This window comes from Sinocyclocheilus grahami, unplaced genomic scaffold, assembly GCF_001515645.1.
Source record: "Sinocyclocheilus grahami isolate Dianchi unplaced genomic scaffold, SAMN03320097.WGS_v1.1 scaffold63.1, whole genome shotgun sequence".
Taxonomy (NCBI): domain Eukaryota; kingdom Metazoa; phylum Chordata; class Actinopteri; order Cypriniformes; family Cyprinidae; genus Sinocyclocheilus; species Sinocyclocheilus grahami.
In genome coordinates this window covers 1,795,736-1,819,073 of record NW_015505242.1, presented here as the reverse complement: position 1 = coordinate 1,819,073, position 23,338 = coordinate 1,795,736, and the positions used below count along the sequence as shown (strand labels likewise).

The following is a 23,338-nucleotide window of genomic DNA, read 5'->3' as shown; positions in this document are numbered from 1 at the left end:
TGGACCATTGACACTCCTAAATTGAGATTGTAGATAGAGTGTCAATGGTCCATTTGAGAGATAGGTGGTGGTAATGCACTTATAAGTCTGCGATCCGCCGTAAAGCAAGAAGAAGAAGACGCGTCACGCGCCGGCTGAAGAAGACGCGCCCAGGACAGTTCGGACATTGCAGTAAATGAACATTGCAGAGGACAAAAAAAACAATATAAATACTGTTCAGTTTCTTGCACAGACCGATCCTTTCGTGTCTTTACACATCACTGTATCGTCACGAGCCGCAGGGTTTAATTTGGTTTTGTTAGTGTATGTTTTTTTGACTCTCAAAGCCGTGATTGCCATTCACTTCCATTATATGACTGACAGACTGCAATGGTTTGAGTTAAAAATCTTCGTTTGTGTTCTACTGAAGAAACAAAGTCACCTACATCTTGGATGCCCTGGGGGTAAGCAGATAAACATCAAATTTTCATTTTTGGATGAATTATCCCTTTAAGATCTTTTGTGCAATGGAAAGGTTCCATGGCTGTTGAAGGAACCATCGATGTCAATAAAGAACCTTTATTTTAAGAGCGTACAACTGGTTCAGAAACACTTTTTTAAATTTCACAAATAATTATCAAGAACCTACAAGGAACACGTTGAATTAAACATGAAATTATTAGAAAGACTAAAGGTAGAAAGACTGAAAGAAAAAAGTTGCAAGACTGAAATTTTATTTTCTTGTAAAACATACTTCAGTTATCTTTGTTTTATTTATTACTTTGAAAAGGCATTTTTAGGAGCTCCAATTAGCATTTTAAGTAGTTCTTCTGTCATGATTCCTCCTTTGTAGGAGGATGTTTCCAATTCTGAAGGTCAGCGTGACGGGTCTGGATCCCAACGCCATGTATTCGTTCCTCTTGGACTTCAGTCCTGCAGACGGGCACCGCTGGAAGTACGTGAACGGCGAGTGGGTCCCTGCGGGCAAACCTGAGCCTCACAGTCACAGCTGCGTCTACATCCACCCCGACTCGCCCAACTTCGGTGCCCACTGGATGAAAGCTCCGGTGTCCTTCAACAAAGTCAAACTGACCAACAAACTCAACGGAGGCGGCCAGGTGCTGAAATGCTGACACATACAAGACATACACAGTGAACTGACTATCTTTATAGCTAACATAAGTTTCCACTGCACTTTCTTCGACTGATTTCTCATCTAATCACATTGTTAAATTGTTCCCCGTAAAAAGCCTAAGAAAACAAAGACCCCCTGCACATTTTGCACATGTAACGCTCATGTTGTGCAGGTGTGTAATGCTGTATGTGACCTGTTCCGTAATCTTGAGTAGCCTCTCAGGGCTCTTGTGTGTCCAAACAGGCTTCTAGCTTTTAGGAGTCTTGGCCTGCCTTTAATCACCCTGTGCGCTGCCACGGGGAAATTTCAAGTGTGCATTTATACAATTAGTGCACTCTTCTGCATCCACTTCACCTATGGAGCCCCTTTGTTCAGCAGGGACTGCATGTAAACAGGAATAAACAGCTCTTAATTGCCACTTTTCTCGTTTAATGCACTTCCTGCCGTTCAGACAGAGAGTGGTCTACTTCAGCTAGCCATCCTGGCTTTCAGCGGGGCCGCTGCGAGGTGCTCCAGCCCGCTCCATTCGAGTATGACTCCGCCACCAAATTATTATTGGTATTTACATGACCCCTCCCCTGCGCCCTCCCCGCCACCCTATCCTCTTCTCCTCTATTCCTGTCTGTTCCCTATTTACCGGGGTTTTTAAACGCAGAGCTGGCAGCGGAGAGGACGATGAGAGAGAACCAGCTCTAAATGAAATAATTGCTGTGGTTAGTTGTACATTATGGTAATTACCTCTGTTTTTTCTATGCAAAATTAATTTAGCCATCAGTCCTTAGATGTTCAAAAAGGCAACATATTAAAAAAGGCAGCAGGGAGAGAAAAGCACACAAAGCCCTTTATGTCCTCTGTAGCCATGCAGATGAGTACCTGCCCCTCATCAGTCATTGTAATCCACCAATTAGAGTAAAAAAATGCTGCTTTTCTCTCTCGTTCCATCCGTCTCTTTCTCAGAATTCGGGTCGATAGATTTATCTGTGCTTGACGTGGTCACTGCAGTCATCCGAAGAATTTTTTCACACAAAAAACAGAGACAATGCAGTGTCTAAATGTAAAGACCTACCAATATACAGTATAGTGAAACTGTACAAATTTTCAGCTGATGACTTGGGAGTATTATAACTATACATAAACATAAATAATTACATTTTGATATAGAAAATACATTACTTCTCATCTGATTAGATGTATTGCTCTTAACTAAGTTCGGTTACTGTCAAAACAATTAACACAAACACCAAAATAGTTTTGCCTTATAGCACTACAAAATAGCCACTGTTTTATGCCAAGTAACTTTATACAAAAAAGTTGACATTAAAATTAGTATCTATTGATATATTATTAAATTAGTAATTATATTGAGCTTTAAATCTATCAAATTGGATGGAATGAAAATCAAAGCAATTCATATAACTGCTTTAAGTGGCTGTAATAAATATATAAGAAGTCTCTTATGCTCACCGAGGCTGAATTTATTTGATCAAAAATACAGTAAATACAGCAAAAATATTATTACAATTTAAAATAACCGTTTTCTATTGAATATATTTTAAAATGTAATTTATTCCTGCGATGCAAAGCTGAATTTACAGCAGCCATTACTTTAGTCTTCAGTGTCACATGATCCTTCAGAAATCATACTGATATGCTGATTTAGTGCTTAATTATTAATAATGGTTCTTTTCATTATCTGTGTTGAAATATGACACTGAAATATTTTTGTGGAATTAGTGATACACTTTTTTCAGGATTCTTTGATGAATAGAAAGTGAATTAACAGCATTTACTTGAAATGGAAATCTTTTATAACATAAATGTCTTTACTGTCACTTTTGATTAATGTATGCATTCTTGCTGAGTACAATTTTTTATGTTTATATAATTAAAGTAATGTTCTTTGAAATATGGGTCATTCATACTGAAAAAAATCTAATGTTTTATTATAGCCATATAGCAGTTTTGCTTTGGATTTCAATCTGTTTTAATTCTTCTTTACCTTCAAAACCTATTTGCAATTCTGCATCCTCTTTGATACCTCATTCCATTAAAATTGGTTTAAAATACTGAATGTACTGGTACAGTATGGACCTACATTAGCTAAAGTCGGTATATACACTTGCAAAGAACCCAATTCTTTCTTACTTTTCTCTTCTGTTCTGTCTACCTGGTCTAGATCATGCTGAATTCTCTCCATAAGTACGAGCCTCAGATTCACATTGTTCGTGTTGGAGGCAGCCACAGGATGGTGACCAACATCTCTTACACAGACACTCAGTTCATCGCTGTAACGGCCTACCAGAATGAAGAGGTTAGAGCATCTTCACCAAACATTTAGCGTAAACGTACTTAAAGGCATAGTTCACCCATTTCTGTAACAATTTATTCACTCTCATGTCATTCCAAAAAACAGACACATTTCTTTCTTCCACAAATCTTGACGTTCGTGCTGCTTGCTTCCATGCAATGACAGTGAATAATGACCAAGGTGTCTTTTAAAATACAAAATAAAAAGTGGTCCACACAACTTCTGAAATCATGAAATCACATGACAGAAATTTTTCAGGTGAAAATGGGAATCGTACCTTTTAAGAAGAACCTACGTGTTTGTTTTGTTGAATGCTAAGTATAATGCTTGTATGTACAATAATTGATTCACCAATGTTGTGCAAGATATATTTTATGCTCACAATCCTCTGCTCTTCCCTTCACAGATAACTGCACTGAAGATTAAACACAATCCGTTTGCTAAAGCTTTCCTTGATGCAAAGGATAGGTACAGTTCATTTCAATGACATTAAACACAATACACCGTCAGTGTCAGAAGATAAGTTTTCTCACCGATTTAACAATGCGTATTTCAACTCCTAATACTATCATAGCGGGCATTAGCACTAGTCAAGCTACTATGACTGTGCGGAATCAGCCGTGATTAGCGACCAATTATTAAACGTTTATGCTTTGAATCGAGTGAGTGTGTGAGTAAAGGAGCTTGTTGGAGAGGCAGTGTGAAGTGAGAGTCAGAGATTTTAAGCGGCTACAGTGAAGAATGTGTGAGATATTACACAACAATGTTGGTGGAATGAGCGCTGAATTATTGTACTCCAGTAAATGTAGTCATAACATAACTCCTCTGAAAACCTACTCAAGTGAGACTTTACTGTACAGTGTGAATTTCAACTATTAGAACGTGAATCTCATGAACATTCAAACCCCAAAAATAGAAAATAGGGATGAGAAAGGTAGTTCTATTTTGCATAAAGAAAATGATATACACCTATATAATATGCATATATAATCAATGCATATTTTAGGAACAATTATCATATTTTGCATTGTTACATTATATTCATGACAATTGAAAAAGAAAGATTCCAGACTCAATTTATATTTAAATGAACAGAAATTAAATGCAGTAAAACAAAAATATTACTTTGAATGAAATATAAAACTTTACCACTTAAATAATATATTCTTATATCTTTTTTTTGCATTACAGTAATGAGTTCATGATTAAATAGTTTTTCCACCACAGTCCGTACACCAGTAAAATATGAATTCTGAAATTTAAATTACAAAATGTATGTAATGATGAAAAATCAAAAATGATATGTCAGGAAATGACAAGACAACAAAAAAATATAAGATATGTTATGTAGTATTTACCTGTGAAAGGATGTACATTCAATAAAAACCTAACAGGTGTCACATGATTCACCTCAGAATATAAATAGTGAAAAAAATCTAAAGTAGAACAGACTCATTATAATGTAAAGAATCTTTATATACGCTATACTTTTCACAAGAATTTTTTATACTTTTATTGAGCAAACATGCATCAAGTCGGTCGATAGTGACAGTAAAGATATTTATAATGTTACTAAAAACAAATGCTGTTCTTTTGAACTTTCTGTTCATCAAAGAATCATGTGGAGAAAAAAGTATCACAGTTTTCATAAAAATATTAAGCAGGACAACTGTTTTTAATTAATAATAATAAAAGTTTCTTGAGCAGCAAATCAGCATATTAGAATGATTTCTGAAGGATCGTGTGACACTGAAGACTGGGAGTAATGATGCTGAAAACTCAAGCTGTAAATTACATTTAAAATCTATTATAATAGAAAACAGTTATTTTAAATTGCAATAATATTTCACGATATTACTGCGTTTACTGCATTTTTATCAAAAACACTGGTGAGTATAAGAGACTTCTTTCAAAAACATTTAAAACGTCTTAATCCCAACCTTGAACAATAGTGTATGTGATTATTATATGAATATTAACCATTATGATAGATGAGTTCTGGATTTGAGGTTTGTCTCATGCACAAAGCTTTTTCTCTCTATAGGAGCCATCCTAAGAATCATCTAGAACCTCCAGCTGAAAACCAGCATGTGGGCATACCGCACTGTTAGTCATTCATTTTCCTGGGTTTTTTTCTATTTACATAATGTGCTTTTGGCTGATTTACAGACATGTTTAAGAAATAAGTATAGCATTATGTTAGCAGTGTTATGTAAATCATATTGGTGTCCATTTGTTGGTTGCAGGCGGATGGTTCATATCAAACCCAGACACTCTGTGTTCTGCTAGTGGTGGTAACTTTCCGTATCCAGGAGGTTTACCGCTTACTCCCCACCATGGGTACAAACACTACCCAAGCCTGCACGGGCACCGAGCAACCCCGTACCCATCACCCTACCTGTCCCACCATCATCACCACCGTGGCCATAACTCAGGTGATCTCTCAGAGTGCATTTTGAATCAATAATTACAGACAATCATGCATTTTGTAGACAGGGTTCTCCAAATGGGCGTTCGTAAAGGAAATGCAAGGGCTTTGTAGGCTAATGAAGAATTGAATTGAAGAATTTCAACATAAATATTAGTTTTGTAACTTGTAGTGTAAAATAAGATTGTTATAATTATCTTTTTTTGTACTTTGCAGTACTGCTATTATTATTATTATTATTAAATACAACTAAACAAACACTAAAAAAGATTGAATATGTTATGTTTTCTTGCATGCCATGTGACCATTAACATCAGAGAACCGTGAATATGCAAATGTGTCAATAAATTATTAAAATATTAACTTATCAGGGGTTACTTAAAGTAAATATTGCGTGTTGGCTTACAAAAAAAAGTTAAATGATTGGGAACCCCTGTATTAAGGGAATGATTAATCAAAAAATGAAAATGATAAAACGGATAGTTCCGGTCCTTGATTCTGATTGGCTGAGCCACGTTCGAAGCTGTTGTAAATTACTCTACAAACATACACCTTTTTTTTCCGTTTGCATGTTGCTTGGCAACCACTTTGCAACCACAACTGATTCTGAGGAACTACATTGTTTGTTGGAAGAATACTGTTTTTATTCATATCATTACACTTTATTTGCTCTGTTTTATTTTGTGAAACCGTTTTATAAAAGCAATAAGCACCGTGAAGCCATGGTTTACAGTGAATTTATAACAGCTAAGGGGCATGTTAGGCACGACGCGAAGCGGGCTTATTGCTTTATCACGTAATTGTTTACTCATCATCCATCATGTTCCAAACATGACTTTGCACCTACTGTGGAACACAAAAGGAGAAATGTTTAAAAATGTTCAAGTCATTAATTTCCTCTTTCCTACTACTTGTTTCACTTCTGTTTCAGTTTTTATAACCATTTCTTACTATGTGTAAGTTGTTGTTTTTTAGCGTGTAAGTTTGGCAGTGTTATTTTTTAGGATTACTGATAAACTACTGTCGTTTGATTTGAATTATTTGTATTTGTTATTTATTTGAATTTGTTCCTCCAATAACCCCATTATAAGAAAAAAGTTGATGTACTTGATTTCCTTCGAATAATCTGTATGATATTTGAGGCACCTACCAAATTGGGCTACCAAATTTTCAAAGGCTTCTGCCAGACTGGAATTCTAAGGATCCCAAAAGAAAGACAAATGGTCTCTCTAAGAAACGAAGAAACATAGTCCAGAAGATTTCAAATCCGGACAGGGCCATCTTTTATCTTTTATAATAGAAAAAACGAAACTTTTTGTGCTTTCAGTGTGTTGTAAACTTGTCGTAATATCGTATTATTTGTATGTTTCATGCTGTATGAGGACAGCTTTTGTGTGAATGTTGTCGTCAAAGTCAATGATCATCTAACAACACAGAGGTCATGGGTTCAAGTCCCAGAGAACACACATGATTAAAAAAAGTTATTTGCATAAAAACATCTGTCATATAACTGTAAATGTACATTAGTGTTTAAAAGTTTGGGGTTGGAAAGATTATTTTTAACGTTTTAGATTTTTAGTCTATGCTCACCAAGACTGCATTTATTTGACCAAAAATACCGGAAAAAAAACAACTGTATAATTGTGAAATATTACTATTTAAAATAACTGTTTTCTATTGTAATATAATTTAAAATATAATTCATTCCAAATTATGGCAAAGCTGAATTTTCAGCAGCCATTATTTCAGTCTTCAGTGTCACAATCCTTCTGAAATCATTTTAATACGCTGATTTGCTGTTCAAGAAACATTTCTTCTGATTATCAGTGTTTTTCTTGCATTTTTGTGGAAATGGTGATATATTTTTTTCAGGATGCTTTGATTAATAGAAAGTTCAAAAGAACAGCATTTAATTAAAATAAATCCTTTTTAACGTTATAAAAGTTGTTAGTCACATTTGTAAAGTATTCATTTAATTTTTTATTAAAAAAAAATCTTGCTGACCCCAAAGTTTTGAAGGGTATTGTACATGTAACAGAAACTCGTTCCTTTATCTTATATTGATTTCTCTTCACAGTCCTTTTTTGTACATTTGTACAACAGTCTGGTTAAAAGTTCAAAGTGGTTATCTGAACACAGAGCATCTGACTGGAGTGACTCATAGAGGGAGCTTAATACAACTACAACCGTGCTAAAACTCAACAATTAGGCCCCAGCATAAATGGTTAGTTAATCAATTAAACTACTTTGGCTTGTGAAACAAGGCAGTATTTTGGCAGGCTCAGTGATTTCGCTCTTACTTGGATTTTTTTAACCTCCACAACAGCAAACACATTCATTCACAATCTCTTTCTCTCTCTCTCACACACACACACACACACACACACATTCATTGCATTCACACTTTCACAGGCAGAAGCACAAACACATTAGTCGCATTCACACAACTACACACACAGCTCTGCTTCCTCCAAAAGCAGGCTTCATTTACCCGCAGTTTTAAAACGCTGCATAAAGACGACAATTATTCCCTAATGTGTTTTTTAACCTTAAACAGCATAAACACATTTCATTACACCAAATACACAAAAATAATGTTCTTTTTAGCAGCATCATATGACCCCTTTAATATCCTAATGATTTTTGGCATAAAAGAAAAATCTATAATTTTGACCCATACAATGTATTTTTGGCTATTGCTACAGATATACCCCAGTGTATATTTGTAGCAATTAAGACTGGTTTTGTGGTCCAGGGTCACAATTTTATATTTTAAATATAAAATAAATGAATAAATAACACTTATTTTTATTTTCAATTTTGTTAAACTTTTGCTTAAATTGACGTACCAAAATAACTAGGGTTGGGTATCGTTTAAATTTGATCAATTCTGATTCTGTTTATCGATTCCAATGTGATTAAATAATGATATCAAACATTTATCCTGGGTCTCTTTTTTGCAAACCATTTATTGGAGCGGAATACCATGAACAAAAATCCACAGGCTAAATAAAAACTAGACTCTTTAAGAGCTGTTTGTGTGCAAAATAGGACTGTATGATTCTGGATTAATTTTTTTTATTTAATTTTTTTCCCCCAATGGAGTTGTGGTTTTCTCATGATTCTGAAGAAAAAAACATTAGACAACTAAACAAAATCACATGTAATTTATGAATTAATGACTCACTCAAGACGTACTTGTTTCATTACTGGATGAATCCGTGTTCTTGAACGAATCTCTTGTATGATTCAAAGACAAAGACATTTTAACAGCCCCTTTTCGCCACCTACTGGCGTAACAATGTAATCGATAAATCTTCATTTGTAGTGTCAAATTACTATCAAAAGGTGATTTACTCTATTTTAATCGCTACCATCTTACACACGGTTTACACCACGTGATCACAACATTGATTGCACACGTCAGAGTTTGAGGAATGAAACAGACGAATCACTGTAGTTTAGGAATAGAATCACATTGGTGTTTGAATCTGAATCCGTGTTCTTGAACGAATCTCTTGTATGATTCAAAGACAAAGACATTTTAACAGCCCCTTTTCGCCACCTACTGGCGTAACAATGTAATCGATAAATCTTCATTTGTAGTGTCAAATTACTTTCAAAAGGTGATTTACTCTATTTTAATCGCTACCATCGTACACGGTTTACACCACGTGATCACAACATTGATTGCACACGTCAGAGTTTGAGGAATGAAACAGACGAATCACTGTAATTTAGGAATAGAATCACATTGGTGTTTGAATCGTGTTCGCGATCTTTAACGATCTATTAAATTAAAGTGCTTTGTCATGTTGGTGGTGACACCTCTCTTGCAACATGTTTAGCTATCACAGATATTATACTTAGCTTTTTTGGATTCTGATCGCAAATGTAGCCACACTTTGGAGCGCTTAGATTAGCGAGCGAGGTCCTGGCAGATCGCTAGGTCTCACTGATGAAGAAAAAAAGCGCAAAAGGAATCGATAGGCGGAATCGAAATTTTTATTTGACAAGTATCCGATTCTGGAATCGGAATCGATTTTCGATTCCCAACCCTAAAAATAACGAAATAATAAAAAATTATTAAAAAGTACAGACATATTTAAAAATAATAATAAAAATTATAATAATTTGCACTCACAGATATTATACTTAGCTTTTTTGGATTCTGATCGCAAATGTAGCCACACTTTGGAGCGCTTAGATTAGCGAGCGAGGTCCTGGCAGATCGCTAGGTCTCACTGATGAAGAAAAAAAGTGCAAAGGAATCGATAGGTGGAATCGAAATTTTTATTTGACAAGTATCCGATTTTGGAATCGGAATCGATTTTCGATTCCCAACCCTAAAAATAACCAAATAATAAAATTATTAAAAAGTACAGACATATTTAAAAATAATAATAAAAATTATAATAATTTGCACTGTGTCGAAAACATATATATGAACGCGCTGTTGCACCTCTGAGAACTTTTAAGGCTTATTCTGTGGAGTTTATATAAGCCTTTTGACGGGTTGTTGTGTCACAGAGCTGTAAAAACGGTTATGCTCACCAAGTGAATGAATCGCGTTTGTGCCGAACACTTATTACTAAGCAAAAACAAACACTCTTCTTCGATCCATAAACGTTTCTCTCAGTTAATGTGCGCGATGTCATCTCTCAGTCTGAAACGTCTGTCATAGCAAATCAACACATGCTGTACATTAAGAGAAGCGTCTTCTCATAGGATAAGAACACGCAGTCTCATGAATAATTTAATAGACACCGACTCGTCATCGATGTACCATAGTCCATTGCCACGTCACAAATTGTGACGTCAACACGATGTAGATTTTAAACCCGGAAGATGAAAATAGCGCAAAAAAAGCTAATTAACCAGTTTTCTCCAACAGTTAAAATTATCGGATGCTAACATTGTCTTCTATGATGTGCAACACAAACACCTCTGCTAAAATCTCAGAAAAAGTAGTCTGGGGTTTCATGACCCTTTAAAGATCTCATGAAATGGTTTGACAAGCTGTGTTCTTTCATGTGTTGACATACCTGCTATTGAAACAGTAAGTTGAGGTAGGAATATGAGAGTGAAGGTTGTTTTTGTTTTTTTGTATAGTCTATAGCAGGGATCCTCAAATCTGGCCCACGAGATCCACTTTCCTGCTGAGTTTAGCTCTAACCCTAATCAAACACACCTGAGCATGCTAATCAATGTCTTCAGGATCATTAGAAAATCACAGGTAGGTGAGTTTGATCAGGGTTGGAGCTAAACTCTGCAGCGCATTGGCCCTCCAGGGCAAGATTTGAGGAACCCTGGTCTATAGGCTTTAGTTTATGTCATAGCCATGAACTACAATTTTCTACTTCTTTCCATAACAAAAATGTTTTAGTAGTTTTAGTTAACGACAATAACCCTGATACACAAAACAAGGTTACTACACTATGTTTGATTTTGTGTTTGTTACCTGCTAGTAGTATCTCCATCAGATGAAGCTGGTGTTGGCGGAACTGTCTCATGGCTCTCTGTCTTCGCAGACACACTTGATGGCGTAATTCCTCCTCTGCATGTTGTCTCTCAATGTGTTCCTGTTGTTGTCTGTGCTTTTCCCTAATGCACAAAGATAAATCTCATTTCCCATATATAGGGGCTCTAAATTGTAATTTTCTTCATTTCACAGAGGGACAGGCTGTCTCATTTCCTTACCTGAAGCTGCGCTGTAATATGCTGACCGCTCTGGGGAGTTTCCTCAGTCTTTTTCTGGTCTGATGGGCTCTCCAGGCAGCCTGGATAATACAAGCTGCTCTCACATACTCCTCAGATGGCTCCTTCATTTATATGCATTATGTAGAGCGAAAAAATACATAATAAGCAATAAGCATACAAGAAAACAGCCATTAAAATTCTAAGGGGTCAGAGAGATAGATACAGTATGATCATATAAAACTATATTATGAGTTTTTGATGAAAGAAGCCTTAAAGGAATAATTCCCCCAACAATTAACATTTGCTGGAAATGTACTAGTAAATGTACTACCCTCAGGTCATCCATGATGTCATCGAAACAGATTTGGAGAAATGTAGCTTTGCATCACTTGATCCACTGCAGTGAATGGGTGCCGTCAGAATGAGAGTCCAAACAGCTGATATTCTTAAAAAAACGAATAGCTGCATGTTTGTAATAAACAAATCAATTATTAAGATCACTTTCACTTCAAATCATTGTCTCCAAATCCTCTATCCATAAAACAGCTCTTATTTAAAAACATGGATTTGTTTATTACAAACACAGATTTTTGCTTCACAAGACGTTAATTGATGGACTGGCATTGTGTGGGTTGCTTGTGGATTGTTGTGATGTTTTTATCAGCTGTTTGAACTCTCATTCTGATGGCACCCATTCACTGCAGAGGATCCAATAGTGAGCAAGTGATGTAATGCTAAATTTCTCCAAATCTGTTACGATGAAGAAGGATGAGTACATTTTCAGCAAATGTTCATTTTTGGGTGAACTAACATTATGAGTGGACCTAAATATGACACTTTGAGCTGGTGGCCGCCGACCTTAGTGTCTCTCCATGGGACATCTGACCGCAAAGGATCAATAAGCTGATCTAGTCCAGCCAGTCTTTCTCAGCCAAATCAGCCAAACCTGCAGGGCCAAACCTTTGAAGATTGGTCTAAACACTCAGCAGCAAAAACTTGAAGATGTTCTGAGATCTATAGATTGCGACTGTACCTCTGTATCGCCTGTGAATGAGCTGATGGGTTGAGCTGCTGTGGTCCATAATCAGAACAAGGGTCTTTACAGCTGCTCTGCCAATCACAGGATTCGAGCTACTGGACATTTTATACACAATATCATCCATGATGTCAGTCAGAGCCCTGTTTCCCATCTCAGCAACAACAGCACTGCAGAAACAAGGGGAAAGATAGAGGTATATGAGTATGTGGGTGTGAAGCAGTTACATGGATAAAGACTGTATTATGGATCAGGTGGCTTTCTGTTGTACCCGTTTGCCCTGAAAGATATTGTTCCACATGATGACAGTAACAATGGAGACGTCATCGTCTTCGCAGATCTGGAAACTCTCATTATGTTTAGATCTCAGTACTGAGAAGAGAATGTTAAAAAGAAGAGTTTCAGTTCAGTTCAAGCTAAAATACATCTCTAAACACATCTTGAGATGGTTAATTCGCTAAATTGACAGAAGCTGTTGTTTACCATGATGAATGAGATGTGTATGAACCCTGAGGAGCCAGCCAATCGAATCAAAGACTTTTCTAAATAGACAAATCATCTCATTATAAGCCTTGTCCTGTTAAAGAGAGAAATGAAATGATCTGTTTGGTTACTTCTCAGCTAATAAATGTATGTTCTTAGAACTTCTTGCTAACATTCCAATTAAGTTATGAAAACTTTATTTATGACTGTTCTCTTAACGCTCAAAACATCCCATTTTTAAAAAAATATTTAAAAAATGTTTTTCTTGGCTATATGAATGTTAATGAAAACATGAAAGGAATGTTTATCATTTTCAAACACCATTTTGTTAAAGTGTCTTCTGAAACAAATAGTATGTTTTCATGTTCCATGAACGATGTATAAATAATGTTAATGTAAATAACATTATTAAAGACCTGATAACTTTGAACAAATGTTCTGTTACGGTTACTGGAAGAACATCACTTTCAGAGAACCCTGCCAGAGAAGAATGTTCCCTGTTGGCTGGGTATATTGTTTGTAGTCTCTTGTAATCAAAATATAGCAATTATAATCTAAAGTCAGATGTGAGAGAACTAGTTAGAAACAAAGGGTTTCTTTTGCATTAATTACCAGGTGACTGTACAATAAATAACCTAAACCTTGCTACTTGATGTTCTCTGTGATTCAGGAGACTGCAATATCTTACCGGCAAAGCTCTGTTCATTAGACGGTCTGCAAGAAAAAGAAGGCTTTCCACCACAGTTGGCAGAAATTCATGACTGAACACCTCCACGTCTCTGAAAGCACCCAGACCCACACAGCATGTGCTAAACGGACAGAAACATGCGTTAAAACTCCACGAGACTGCGAATGAAAACAGTAGTTAGTGAGTATTTAAATGCAACTTATATGTGAATACCTGAGGAGGTCTGCCATCTGTGTCAGAACTGAATAGCCTCCTTGAATCTTGGCTGGACTGAATCTCAAGGAAAGATGAGCAGTACTGCAGCACACCATGAGAGTAAAGACTCCAGATCCCTCTGATCTCCTAAAGACTTCCTGCCTAGAAGATCTGTTCATGTGAAAGGTGTTTGTGGTCATTCATGTAGGAGATACATGGTTGAGTTCTAGGATAGCTGACATGTAATGTACTTAATCTAAAACTATTTTATATAATTCATACAAAGCATTGTTATGTGACAACTATTTCTTTTTTAAGTACAAATATTCTAAATACAGTCAATTACTATTTATGAATTAAAACTACAGATTTAATCATTATGAGAACCAGAAAAATGTTGTTTGTAATGAGAACTACAATTATTTATCTTTTTATAGGTGACATTTTGAGCCGTTATGAAATCAGCAAAAGGCTCGGTGAGAGATCATACAGCGCTGTCTTCGAAGGGATTCGCTTGAAGGATGGCCTCAAGGTTTCTTTTTTTTACTTACAATATTTAGTTAACAAATTGTTTCGTGTCACTGTATCCATTCTAAGTCCTCTTAAGGATTAGTATGTCCACTATTTAGGGTGCTTGGCATGTTTAAAATGTTAAAGATTAATGACCTCTGCATGTGTTAATTGTTAAAAAAATTATTTTGTTGATCAGGTGGCACTGAAATTTGTATTGAAGACGGATGCTATGGAATATATCAAAATTGTAAGTAGGCCTCGTTCTCAGTGTTTTATCACTGTTTTCGATTTAGAATATATTAATGATAAATTACAGACTACAAATTATTTTTCTAATTGTTCTTCTAACAATCCTTAAAATTATCTTTCGTCTAGCCTGGTCATCCTACGCCCCTTCCGTTAGTAGAGGTGGCCCTAACGATGCTTGCTAACAAGGGCCCCAGCGTTCCACAGATAGTTCAGCTGCTGGAGTGGCAGGACCAGCTCGGCTTCTACATCATGGTCTTGGAACGCCCCTGACCCTGCGAGGATCTGTTTTATTTCCTGGAGCACCACGGAGGCGTCCTCAGTGAGGACTTAGTGCGGCTTGTCATGTGGCATGTAGCGCAGGCCGCTCACATGTGCTGTCGCCATGGAGTGCTCCACCGGGATATCAAACTGGAGAACCTGCTGATCAACAAGGACACCCTTGAAGTCAAACTTATTGACTTCGGGTGCGGGGACCTCCTAAAAACCTCTGCCTATGGGACATTTTGTGGAAAACCTTGTGAAGACTTACAGAAAACGTTTGACCTCTGTCATTGCCAACAAAGGGTATATAACAAAGTATTGAGATGAAATTTTGTTATTGACCAAATACTTATTTTCCACCATAATTTGCAAATAAATTCTTTAAAAATCCTACAATGTGATTTTCTGGATTTTTTTTCTCATTTTGTCTCTCATAGTTGAGGTATGCCTATGATGAAAATTACAGGCCTCTCTCATCTTTTTAAGTGGGAGAACTTGCACAATTGGTGGCTAACTAAATACTTTTTTTCCCCACTGTATGTCTCAAATCTGTAGTTTGGAACTTAATTTCAAGTGATCAGATACACCATATTTGAATATGCATTGTTTCATATGCAACGTTTTGTAACTAGTCAAAAAATTCTCTCCTTCAGGCACAGAAGTGTACTGCCCTCCTGAGTTTGAAAAGAGTGGCAAGTACCATGGGAAGCCCGCAACTGTGTGGTCTCTGGGAATGCTCTTGTTCGATTTGGTGTGAGGAGACCCTCCGGAGAGCAAAGACCTGGACATTATTGAGGCGGGCATCTGGTCTAAACCTGGCTTGTCAAAAGGTGAGCTGGCATTCACCACAGCAAAGAACAGTAATTGTTATACTAAATCATTCAAAGCAGAACACAGAAACAAAATGGAAAAGTAGCACACAATTTTATAAAAGATTGTGGATAATGTCCTTTCAGCGAAAGCCAAACCACCGGCTTGGTTTGGGGAAAATCATTCTCCATGATTGGTTTAAGGAACTATTTTTTATGTTTACATTTTTGTGTAGTTTTTATAGAGTATTTTGTATAACTGTGACATGGGTCTAATGTATGTAGACAAATAAGACAAAAAAGGGGAGAACATAAATAGTGCAAATTAATGTAAATTTAATTTGCACTATGAACCACCTTTCTTCCAGAGCTCTTCAGTCAGCTTAGCATCTTGCGGGCTGACACGAGTGAACTATCCATCCCTCCATGCCTTAGCATCTTGCGAAGCTGGCAAGCCTTGGTAGCATCTGGCACCTTGGCATAAGGCAGTACTGTTTGCATATGGCAATATTACTTGTCTAGGGATGTTTAAATAATATCTCAGAGGTTCCTGACGTGATCCCAGACAGAGCTGGCGCACCACTTCCAGAGCTTCTCAGTTAGCTTAGCATCTTGCATCCCCATCCCTCAATGCCTTAGCATCTTGCAAGGTTCCTACCATGGTCAGCCAGAGGTTTATATCTCTGCCTTACTAGCCTTTACTCAGCCTAGAACTCGCTGTTCTAGCCGCCCCGGACCAGTCCTCTTGATTCCTGTAATGGCCGACCTGGAGGCACCTACAGTATGAACTCCCCTTCTCAGAGCTCCCTGTCAGTCATTCCAAGCTCCCTTTCAAAGCCGCTCCAGTCGCAAGGATTCTTAGCTTCTCCAGTGGTTCCTTCCATGATTCGAAGCAGATATCTTCATTTCATGACTGCCCTAGAGCACTCTTTGGGTGTGCTCCCTGCCATGATTGTCCTGGCCCCAAAGGTTCCTGTAATGGCTGTCCCAGAGGTTGCTGTAAAACATGTTCCTGCCACGTCCGAGCCAGAGCTGGTTCCCAAAGCCAGTGCTTCCCAGTTCCAGTGCTCCACATCAACGTTATTCTCAACTGAAAACTCCCTGACAAGTATGCCAGCCAACAGTTCCTGACAAAACCGTTCCTGTCACGCTAAACCCTAGAGCTCTCCATCTAGGCCATCCTGGTCCCAGCACTCCTTTTCCAAGTCATCCTAATCTTATATCTGTTAGTGCAAATTATGGCACAGAAAATAAATATAAATAAGCAAAATTTGCCAAAATAATTAGCTGACATAAATCAAGCTCTTTACTACCTTATGTTCAATAGAATGATGAGATGAGTCTTAACACATTGAAGATCGAAGATAGTTTCTTAACTAGTTTACAATTAAGCTTATCAAAGGCTCTCTTTCTATCCTAATTATTTATAAAAAGGAACAAACATTTTATTAAAATATAAAACCTGGGTGACAGACTGTCTTCCCTGTTTTCGGAACATTACATCAGTGTGCTTTTGGTTAATAAACAAATCTTTTCTTACGGTCTCTTGGCACCTAGCACCATGTGAGTTTCAGTTACTGAATTTATTAACATGGCATTGGAGGACTTATTTATTAATTTAATAAACATTTGAATTGATTTCTAGAAGTTAATCAAAAACAGGATAATCCCTGTTAGATTTAATATGGAACATTTCTGTTGATTCTGTATTATACGCGTAGGCAACCTTTGCTGGCTGCAATATAGTCTTAGGACCAAAGAAAAAATACACTGAGAAATGTAATATTCTTTGATATTTCACATAATAAATTTAATACAAAATTAAGACACGTAAAAAAAAACATTCACTAATTACATCAAATCAAATAAAAGCACAATACACTTTACACACACTGAAATACTGAATTATTTCTTTAGATCAACTTTCAGGGTCTTTCTATGCTGGCATCTAGTGCTGCAAGCCCTTCCCTGAAATTCTGCTCATCCTGTGTGTTAAATGTGGACCAGGTGTTTATGCTCCAATCAGAGGCTAAAGATTTAATATCACAAGAGGAAAAGGTGTTCCCCATCACTGAAGGGTGTCCAGTGTATGCTGACTGAACCCCCATCCTTAGGCATCGATGGGCATGTTGGGATTGCACCAGCTGATTGTTTGGGCCCTTATTTTTCGGATTCAAATGTAAGGCCATTCCATGATGATCCACAATGTAATCTTGGCCATCATTCTTCACATCCTGAATGTGAAGCCCATCTGAGATGTCCAGCTTTTCAAAAGCACAGCTTATATATTTCAGCCCTACATGAGCATCCACATCTTCCCTTTGATTCTTGGCTGTTATCAGCTCATTACACTGAGTGAGATGATTACTATGAGCAACTCCTGAGGCAAGTTGCACCACTGGAGTCTCTCTTAAAGGGGCAAACGTTGTTCTTTTCTGCTCTTCTAACTGAGCCACATAGGTTTGCATATATATGAAGAGCAGACTTTAGTATCTGATGGCATAAAGTTCTCTTTTCCACCATCAATCTGACCAGGTGAGGCTGAGTGTAATGTCTGGGACCTACAGTCAATTCGGTGGGGAGGAGAGGCCTGTTCGATGCCCTCCAGGGTCTGAAGGTAGGTCTTTACAGAGTTTGAAAGTTTATCTGACACAGCGGTCTCCCTCTGTGCATTTTCATGCAATTCCAGAACACTCTTGGTAAGCTGAGCGTTTGGTTGACGTAAATCCAGCTGATGAGAATATTTGCTGGTGTCTTTTTTTTGACTTCTCTGCAGATTTCTGTGTGCATGAAAAAACAACATTTGACCTACATATTCTGCTACAAGCTAGATTGTCTAAATTACATTTGAAAGCGTAAATTTATTGTAGTTTAGATGAGTTGTTCTCAAGCCAGAATTTTAATTGATCATCAAGTGGCAACAAAGTACAGTATCAAAATTGCTTATCCTACACACAAAAAAGAGAGCTTGTCACACAACCTGTCTATATTAACATGTCTAATATGGCTATTTTTTTTATCAAGTGACTGGATGCACAGCCTTTAACGTCAACAACAAAACAGAAGTGCTTTCTCCTCCCTTTTAAAAGTTGATACGGTGATAATCTGAACTATAAACAATGATATGATTATTTGCATGTAAAATTGTTTTATCACTGTTATCCATGACTCTATAAGAACCCTATACCTATATATATATATATATATATATATATATATATATACACTCTATACCTAACCCATCAGTTTATATAGTCACCTGATGACTTCTTGCAATCTGCCGATCTCTACCTCCCTCTGCTGAAGGCTCAAAGTCAGTGTAGTCTTCTCAATCTCATGCTTTCCAAGTTTACTCTGGCAATTCTGCATTTCAGCTAATGCCTCACTAACCTCTGCATGGGTAAGTAACACGACAATCATTTGCAGAATGAAGAAAAAGTTTTAAAATATATGTAAATGTGACAGCAGTCATGTTTTTTAAAATGAAATATTAGTGAAATAACGGTAACTTGTTAGAATGCTCTTATAATTGTTAATATAACTTCAATATAGTGATTATAAAGTTAGTTTGAAGATTTAAAAAAAAATAGGATGGGATAATATAAACAATTCTAGAAGGATAACATATTTACTATATTTTAAAATATAATAAAATAAAACCAAAATAACAAATTAAACATGATTTAAAGGTTAAAAAAAAAAACAAGTCTAAAAGAATACTCCTACCCAGTCTTAGCCGGTTGTTCTCTAACTCATACAACTCTTTGTGCTGCTTCAGGTCACTGTCTTTGTCCTCCATGGCTTTCTGTAGTCTCATGTTCTCCTGTTGCAGATCATCGAGCTCCCTACAGGTCTCATTTAACTGAGTTTGTAGAGTGTTCAGAGACTGCAACGCAACCACTGTAACACAATCATTCCAACAAACACAAAGGTTGTTTTCATACATCCACTTGGCTAGACACAGAATAAAAGGCTAAACATATTTGTACATTTACTCTTACATTGATTTATTCCTTTCTAAGTCAAGCCCTTTAGAGACAGCATGAAGCCGCTCACCCTCCATGTCGCAGGCCTCCGGCCTGTTCCGTCGTTCTACTCTCTCTTTCTCTAATAACTGCTGATTGAGTATTCGCAAATGCCTGAGACATGCAAATTAATACAAATTAGGCTGGTCAATTTAAGTGTGATTTATAAAGATACAAATAACGTGATGAAAATTTTACATAATTAATCTGCATAATCAAGCTTATGTCCAGTGCCATGCAAATAAAATAAACAATATATTGACTTCTAAGGTTGCTTATGCATGTTATTCATATTATGCTTTTGTCTGCCACAATAAAGACTCTGAATTAGCTCTGAGTTGGAAGCTTTTCACAACACATATTGATAAATGTGATTAGTTTTATAGTTGTAATTCATTTAATTCGTTTTATATTTAATCATATTCCAATCTGCAGTCGTTGTTAAAATTTAGTATTCTATATGTTATAGAGACTTTGGGACTGTTAGGTTCTGATCAGGTAATGGATGAGTAAACCTCCCTGGGTGCCGGTCAGAGCACCAATAATGAAGAGACAGGTGATTAGCTTTCGATGGTGTAATAGTAGAAAAAAGGGAAGGGCCACAGAGGTACAATCAAAGGTGTAGATAGTTTTGTGGTCAGTGACTACCACCTTGATATTAAATCTGCAAAAATCCCCACGAACAAAGTGAAAGTATCATCCTTGCAGCTGACGGCTCGAACAGATCACTCAAACACAGCAAAACAGCGGCAGCTCATCAAACTACACTGCCCTCTACCGAAGTACTATGATGACTCCAGTTTCATAATAAAGGTCCCTCTTCCAGGAGCCTTTAATACACTATACACTCGGTCACTGTGGCTGACCTTCGCAGCTGTACGTTCTCACTCCTGAGTGGCTGTAAGGCGAGCGCAATTTCAGCCTGGATGTTAGTGCTGCCCACCATGACAGGAATCAGTGAGATGCTCTGCTCCACCTCAGAGATCAGCCGCACAACATCACTGTCTGCACAGAAGAAGAGTGAACGATAATACAATGTGAAACTAACACATGCACATGCTTATCTGTCAAGTTTCTAGAATCTGCAAAACCAGCAACTCAATCATTGGGTGATTTGATACTCTGGAGATCCAATTTTTTATGTTACAGAAAGTGAATTAAATAACCATCTCAAATTTGAAATGGGGTATCTGCTTTCATTAATCAAATCTAGAGATCAGGACATAAAGGAAGACTGGGAGACATCCCTGTAATAAGATCCTGACAACAACAGCATACAGAGAACAAGTGAAATTTTAAAAGATACTTCAAAAATAAATGTCTCATTGTTTTTGTCCATAAAATTAAAGTCCAATGTTGTTGTTCAATGAATGGGCAAAAACATATCTGGTGTTCCAAAGAAAAAAAAAGAACATCATACAGGTTTGGAACAACAAAAGTGTACATACAGATGACAGAATTTGCATTTTTGGATGCACTATCACTTTAAGGGTTTTGAAGTTTCCTAAATTTAAACATGATCAAAAGTATTAAAGATAAATGGAATGAATGGAAAATAAAATCAATTTCAACAAATATTCTCACCCTGATTAGCAACTAAAGTCTTCAGCTCTCCCAGCAGATATTTAACAGTAATCACATTCTGTGAGGTTTTCTCTGGACTGTGTGTTTGGCTTTGTGTCTCAGAACTGTTAATTTCTCATTGCTGGTCTCACAGCTAATGTCTCTGACAGGTGTAGTGTCCATCCTATCTTTCTGGTCTTCATCTGCATTAGTACCACCCTCTTTTGAACTTTCTTCAGAACATAATTCCTGCTCCTGGTCATTGCAAATAAGCAGTACTGGTTGATTTGGGTTAGGTTGAGGCTGGCTGACCTGAGATTGGTTGGGCACCCGTGTTGCTAGCACTGCAGATGAGGGACAGGTTGAGGACCCAGTGGATGATGCCAAAGGGACGATTGGCCCTATAAATCCCACCTGATGATTAACATTGCAGATTGGGCTAGTGATTATAGGTACCCCATGTCCTACTGGAGAGCAGGATCGATTCTGGACAGGAGATACAGTAGCTGGAGACTGTTGTTGGACTGCAGGAGGCATGGAGAAAGCAGCAGCATATTGAGTTGGGATGGCAGACATTTCTACAGACCCATGAGGGCAGGATGGGGTGGCAGCACTCATAGCCCTCAACTGATGCAACTCCTCAGATGAGCTACCACTGCTCAGCACACACTTTGAAGTACGCTGGACAATAGAGAAAGACAAAAAAAAAGGACAGTAAGACATTTAGGGAGTTAAAAGGGACAGTTTCACCCAATCTCATGTTAATTTGGAGTACCTATAGAGTAGTACTGCATCCTTCATATCTCCAAAAAGTCTTTAGTTTTATCATATTTATAAAAGAAAGATACAGCTTTACGATTCTCTCCGGAAAAAGCCGAGCTCGTGGAGGCGAGCCGTGGGCGGAGAATGCCAACAAAACAGACATTTGTTGCCATTTCACTTAGCTTCTGCATTTCTTAATCATGACTAGGACCGCTCCATCTTTCAGTATCAAACGATGTGCAAATCCAGCATCGAACTGGGCCTCGTTTATAAATCTTTCGTCAACAAACACACTTGTGAAACTTCATTGCTGCTCCGGAAAAACAAACTGTATCCACTGTCATCAGGCACGTTTTTCCAGGAGAAATGCCCATATAAGGAGTTCCACCCTCGTTTACATCATTAAGAGCCACGATCGAAAAAAACTCTCCGAAACGTGTGGCACAGAAATACTCTGTCATACATTTCAAAGAAAGTCACCAGAAAAAATTCAAAAGTTTGAGGTCTATAAATTATATTAATACTTTTATCCAGCAAGTATGAACTCAATTAACAAAACATGAAAGTAAAGACTTTCACATTATTACAAAAAATTACTATTTTTAAATAGACATTGCACTTTTGAACTTTCTAATCATCAAAGAATTCTTGAAATGTAAGTTTTCAACATTGATAATACAAAATGTCTCTTGAGTACCAAATTTGCATATTGTTTCATTTCTTTATCTTAAGAAATTATTATAATCTTTAATTATTTAAGTGTTGTTTGTATAGTTTCTGAAGGATCATGTGACACTGAAGACTGGAGAAACTGCTGCTCAAAATTCAGCTTTTCCATCACAGGAATAAAATATAATACATTAGAAAACAGTTATAGTATTTTGAATTATAATAATATTTCACTATTACTGTTTTTACAGTATTTTTAATTTTATAAAACGCAGCCTTGGTGAGCATAAGAATTTTTATTAACTTGAATTGAACTCTGTCACATATGAACAGTACATAGGCCAACAAGCTAGTGTAGACAATGCAGATGTGGTCTGTATTAAATTCTATGGCGATCGGATGTTCAGTTATAATAATAAAAAAAACAATATATTGACTTCCACTTGCCATCTCTATCACATGCTTTACTCGTCTGCCACAATAATGTTGTTGAATTATCTTGACTTGGGTGATTTTATCATTAATACTTGATATA

At 36.9% G+C, this 23,338-nt stretch overlaps 1 protein-coding gene and 3 pseudogenes across 1 annotated transcript; 2 read left to right on the top strand and 2 right to left on the bottom strand.

Moving 5' to 3' along the window:
- The first annotated feature begins 836 nt into the window (after nucleotides 1-836).
- On the top strand, nucleotides 837-5,889 carry LOC107584843 (T-box transcription factor TBX19-like). The gene is made up of 5 exons (XM_016271603.1): nucleotides 837-1,097; nucleotides 3,291-3,425; nucleotides 3,829-3,890; nucleotides 5,467-5,528; nucleotides 5,669-5,889. Exons 1-5 carry the CDS (start codon nucleotides 837-839, stop codon nucleotides 5,887-5,889), a joined length of 741 nt encoding a protein of 246 aa, XP_016127089.1.
- Nucleotides 5,890-8,393: 2,504 nt separating this feature from the next.
- LOC107584842 (IQ calmodulin-binding motif-containing protein 1-like) lies at nucleotides 8,394-14,241 on the bottom strand (annotated as a pseudogene).
- A 117-nt stretch (nucleotides 14,242-14,358) lies between these two features.
- LOC107584841 (serine/threonine-protein kinase pim-1-like) lies at nucleotides 14,359-15,978 on the top strand (annotated as a pseudogene).
- Nucleotides 15,979-17,635: 1,657 nt separating this feature from the next.
- LOC107584840 (coiled-coil domain-containing protein 14-like) overlaps nucleotides 17,636-23,338 on the bottom strand; it is a 7,013-nt pseudogene continuing 1,310 nt past the window's right edge.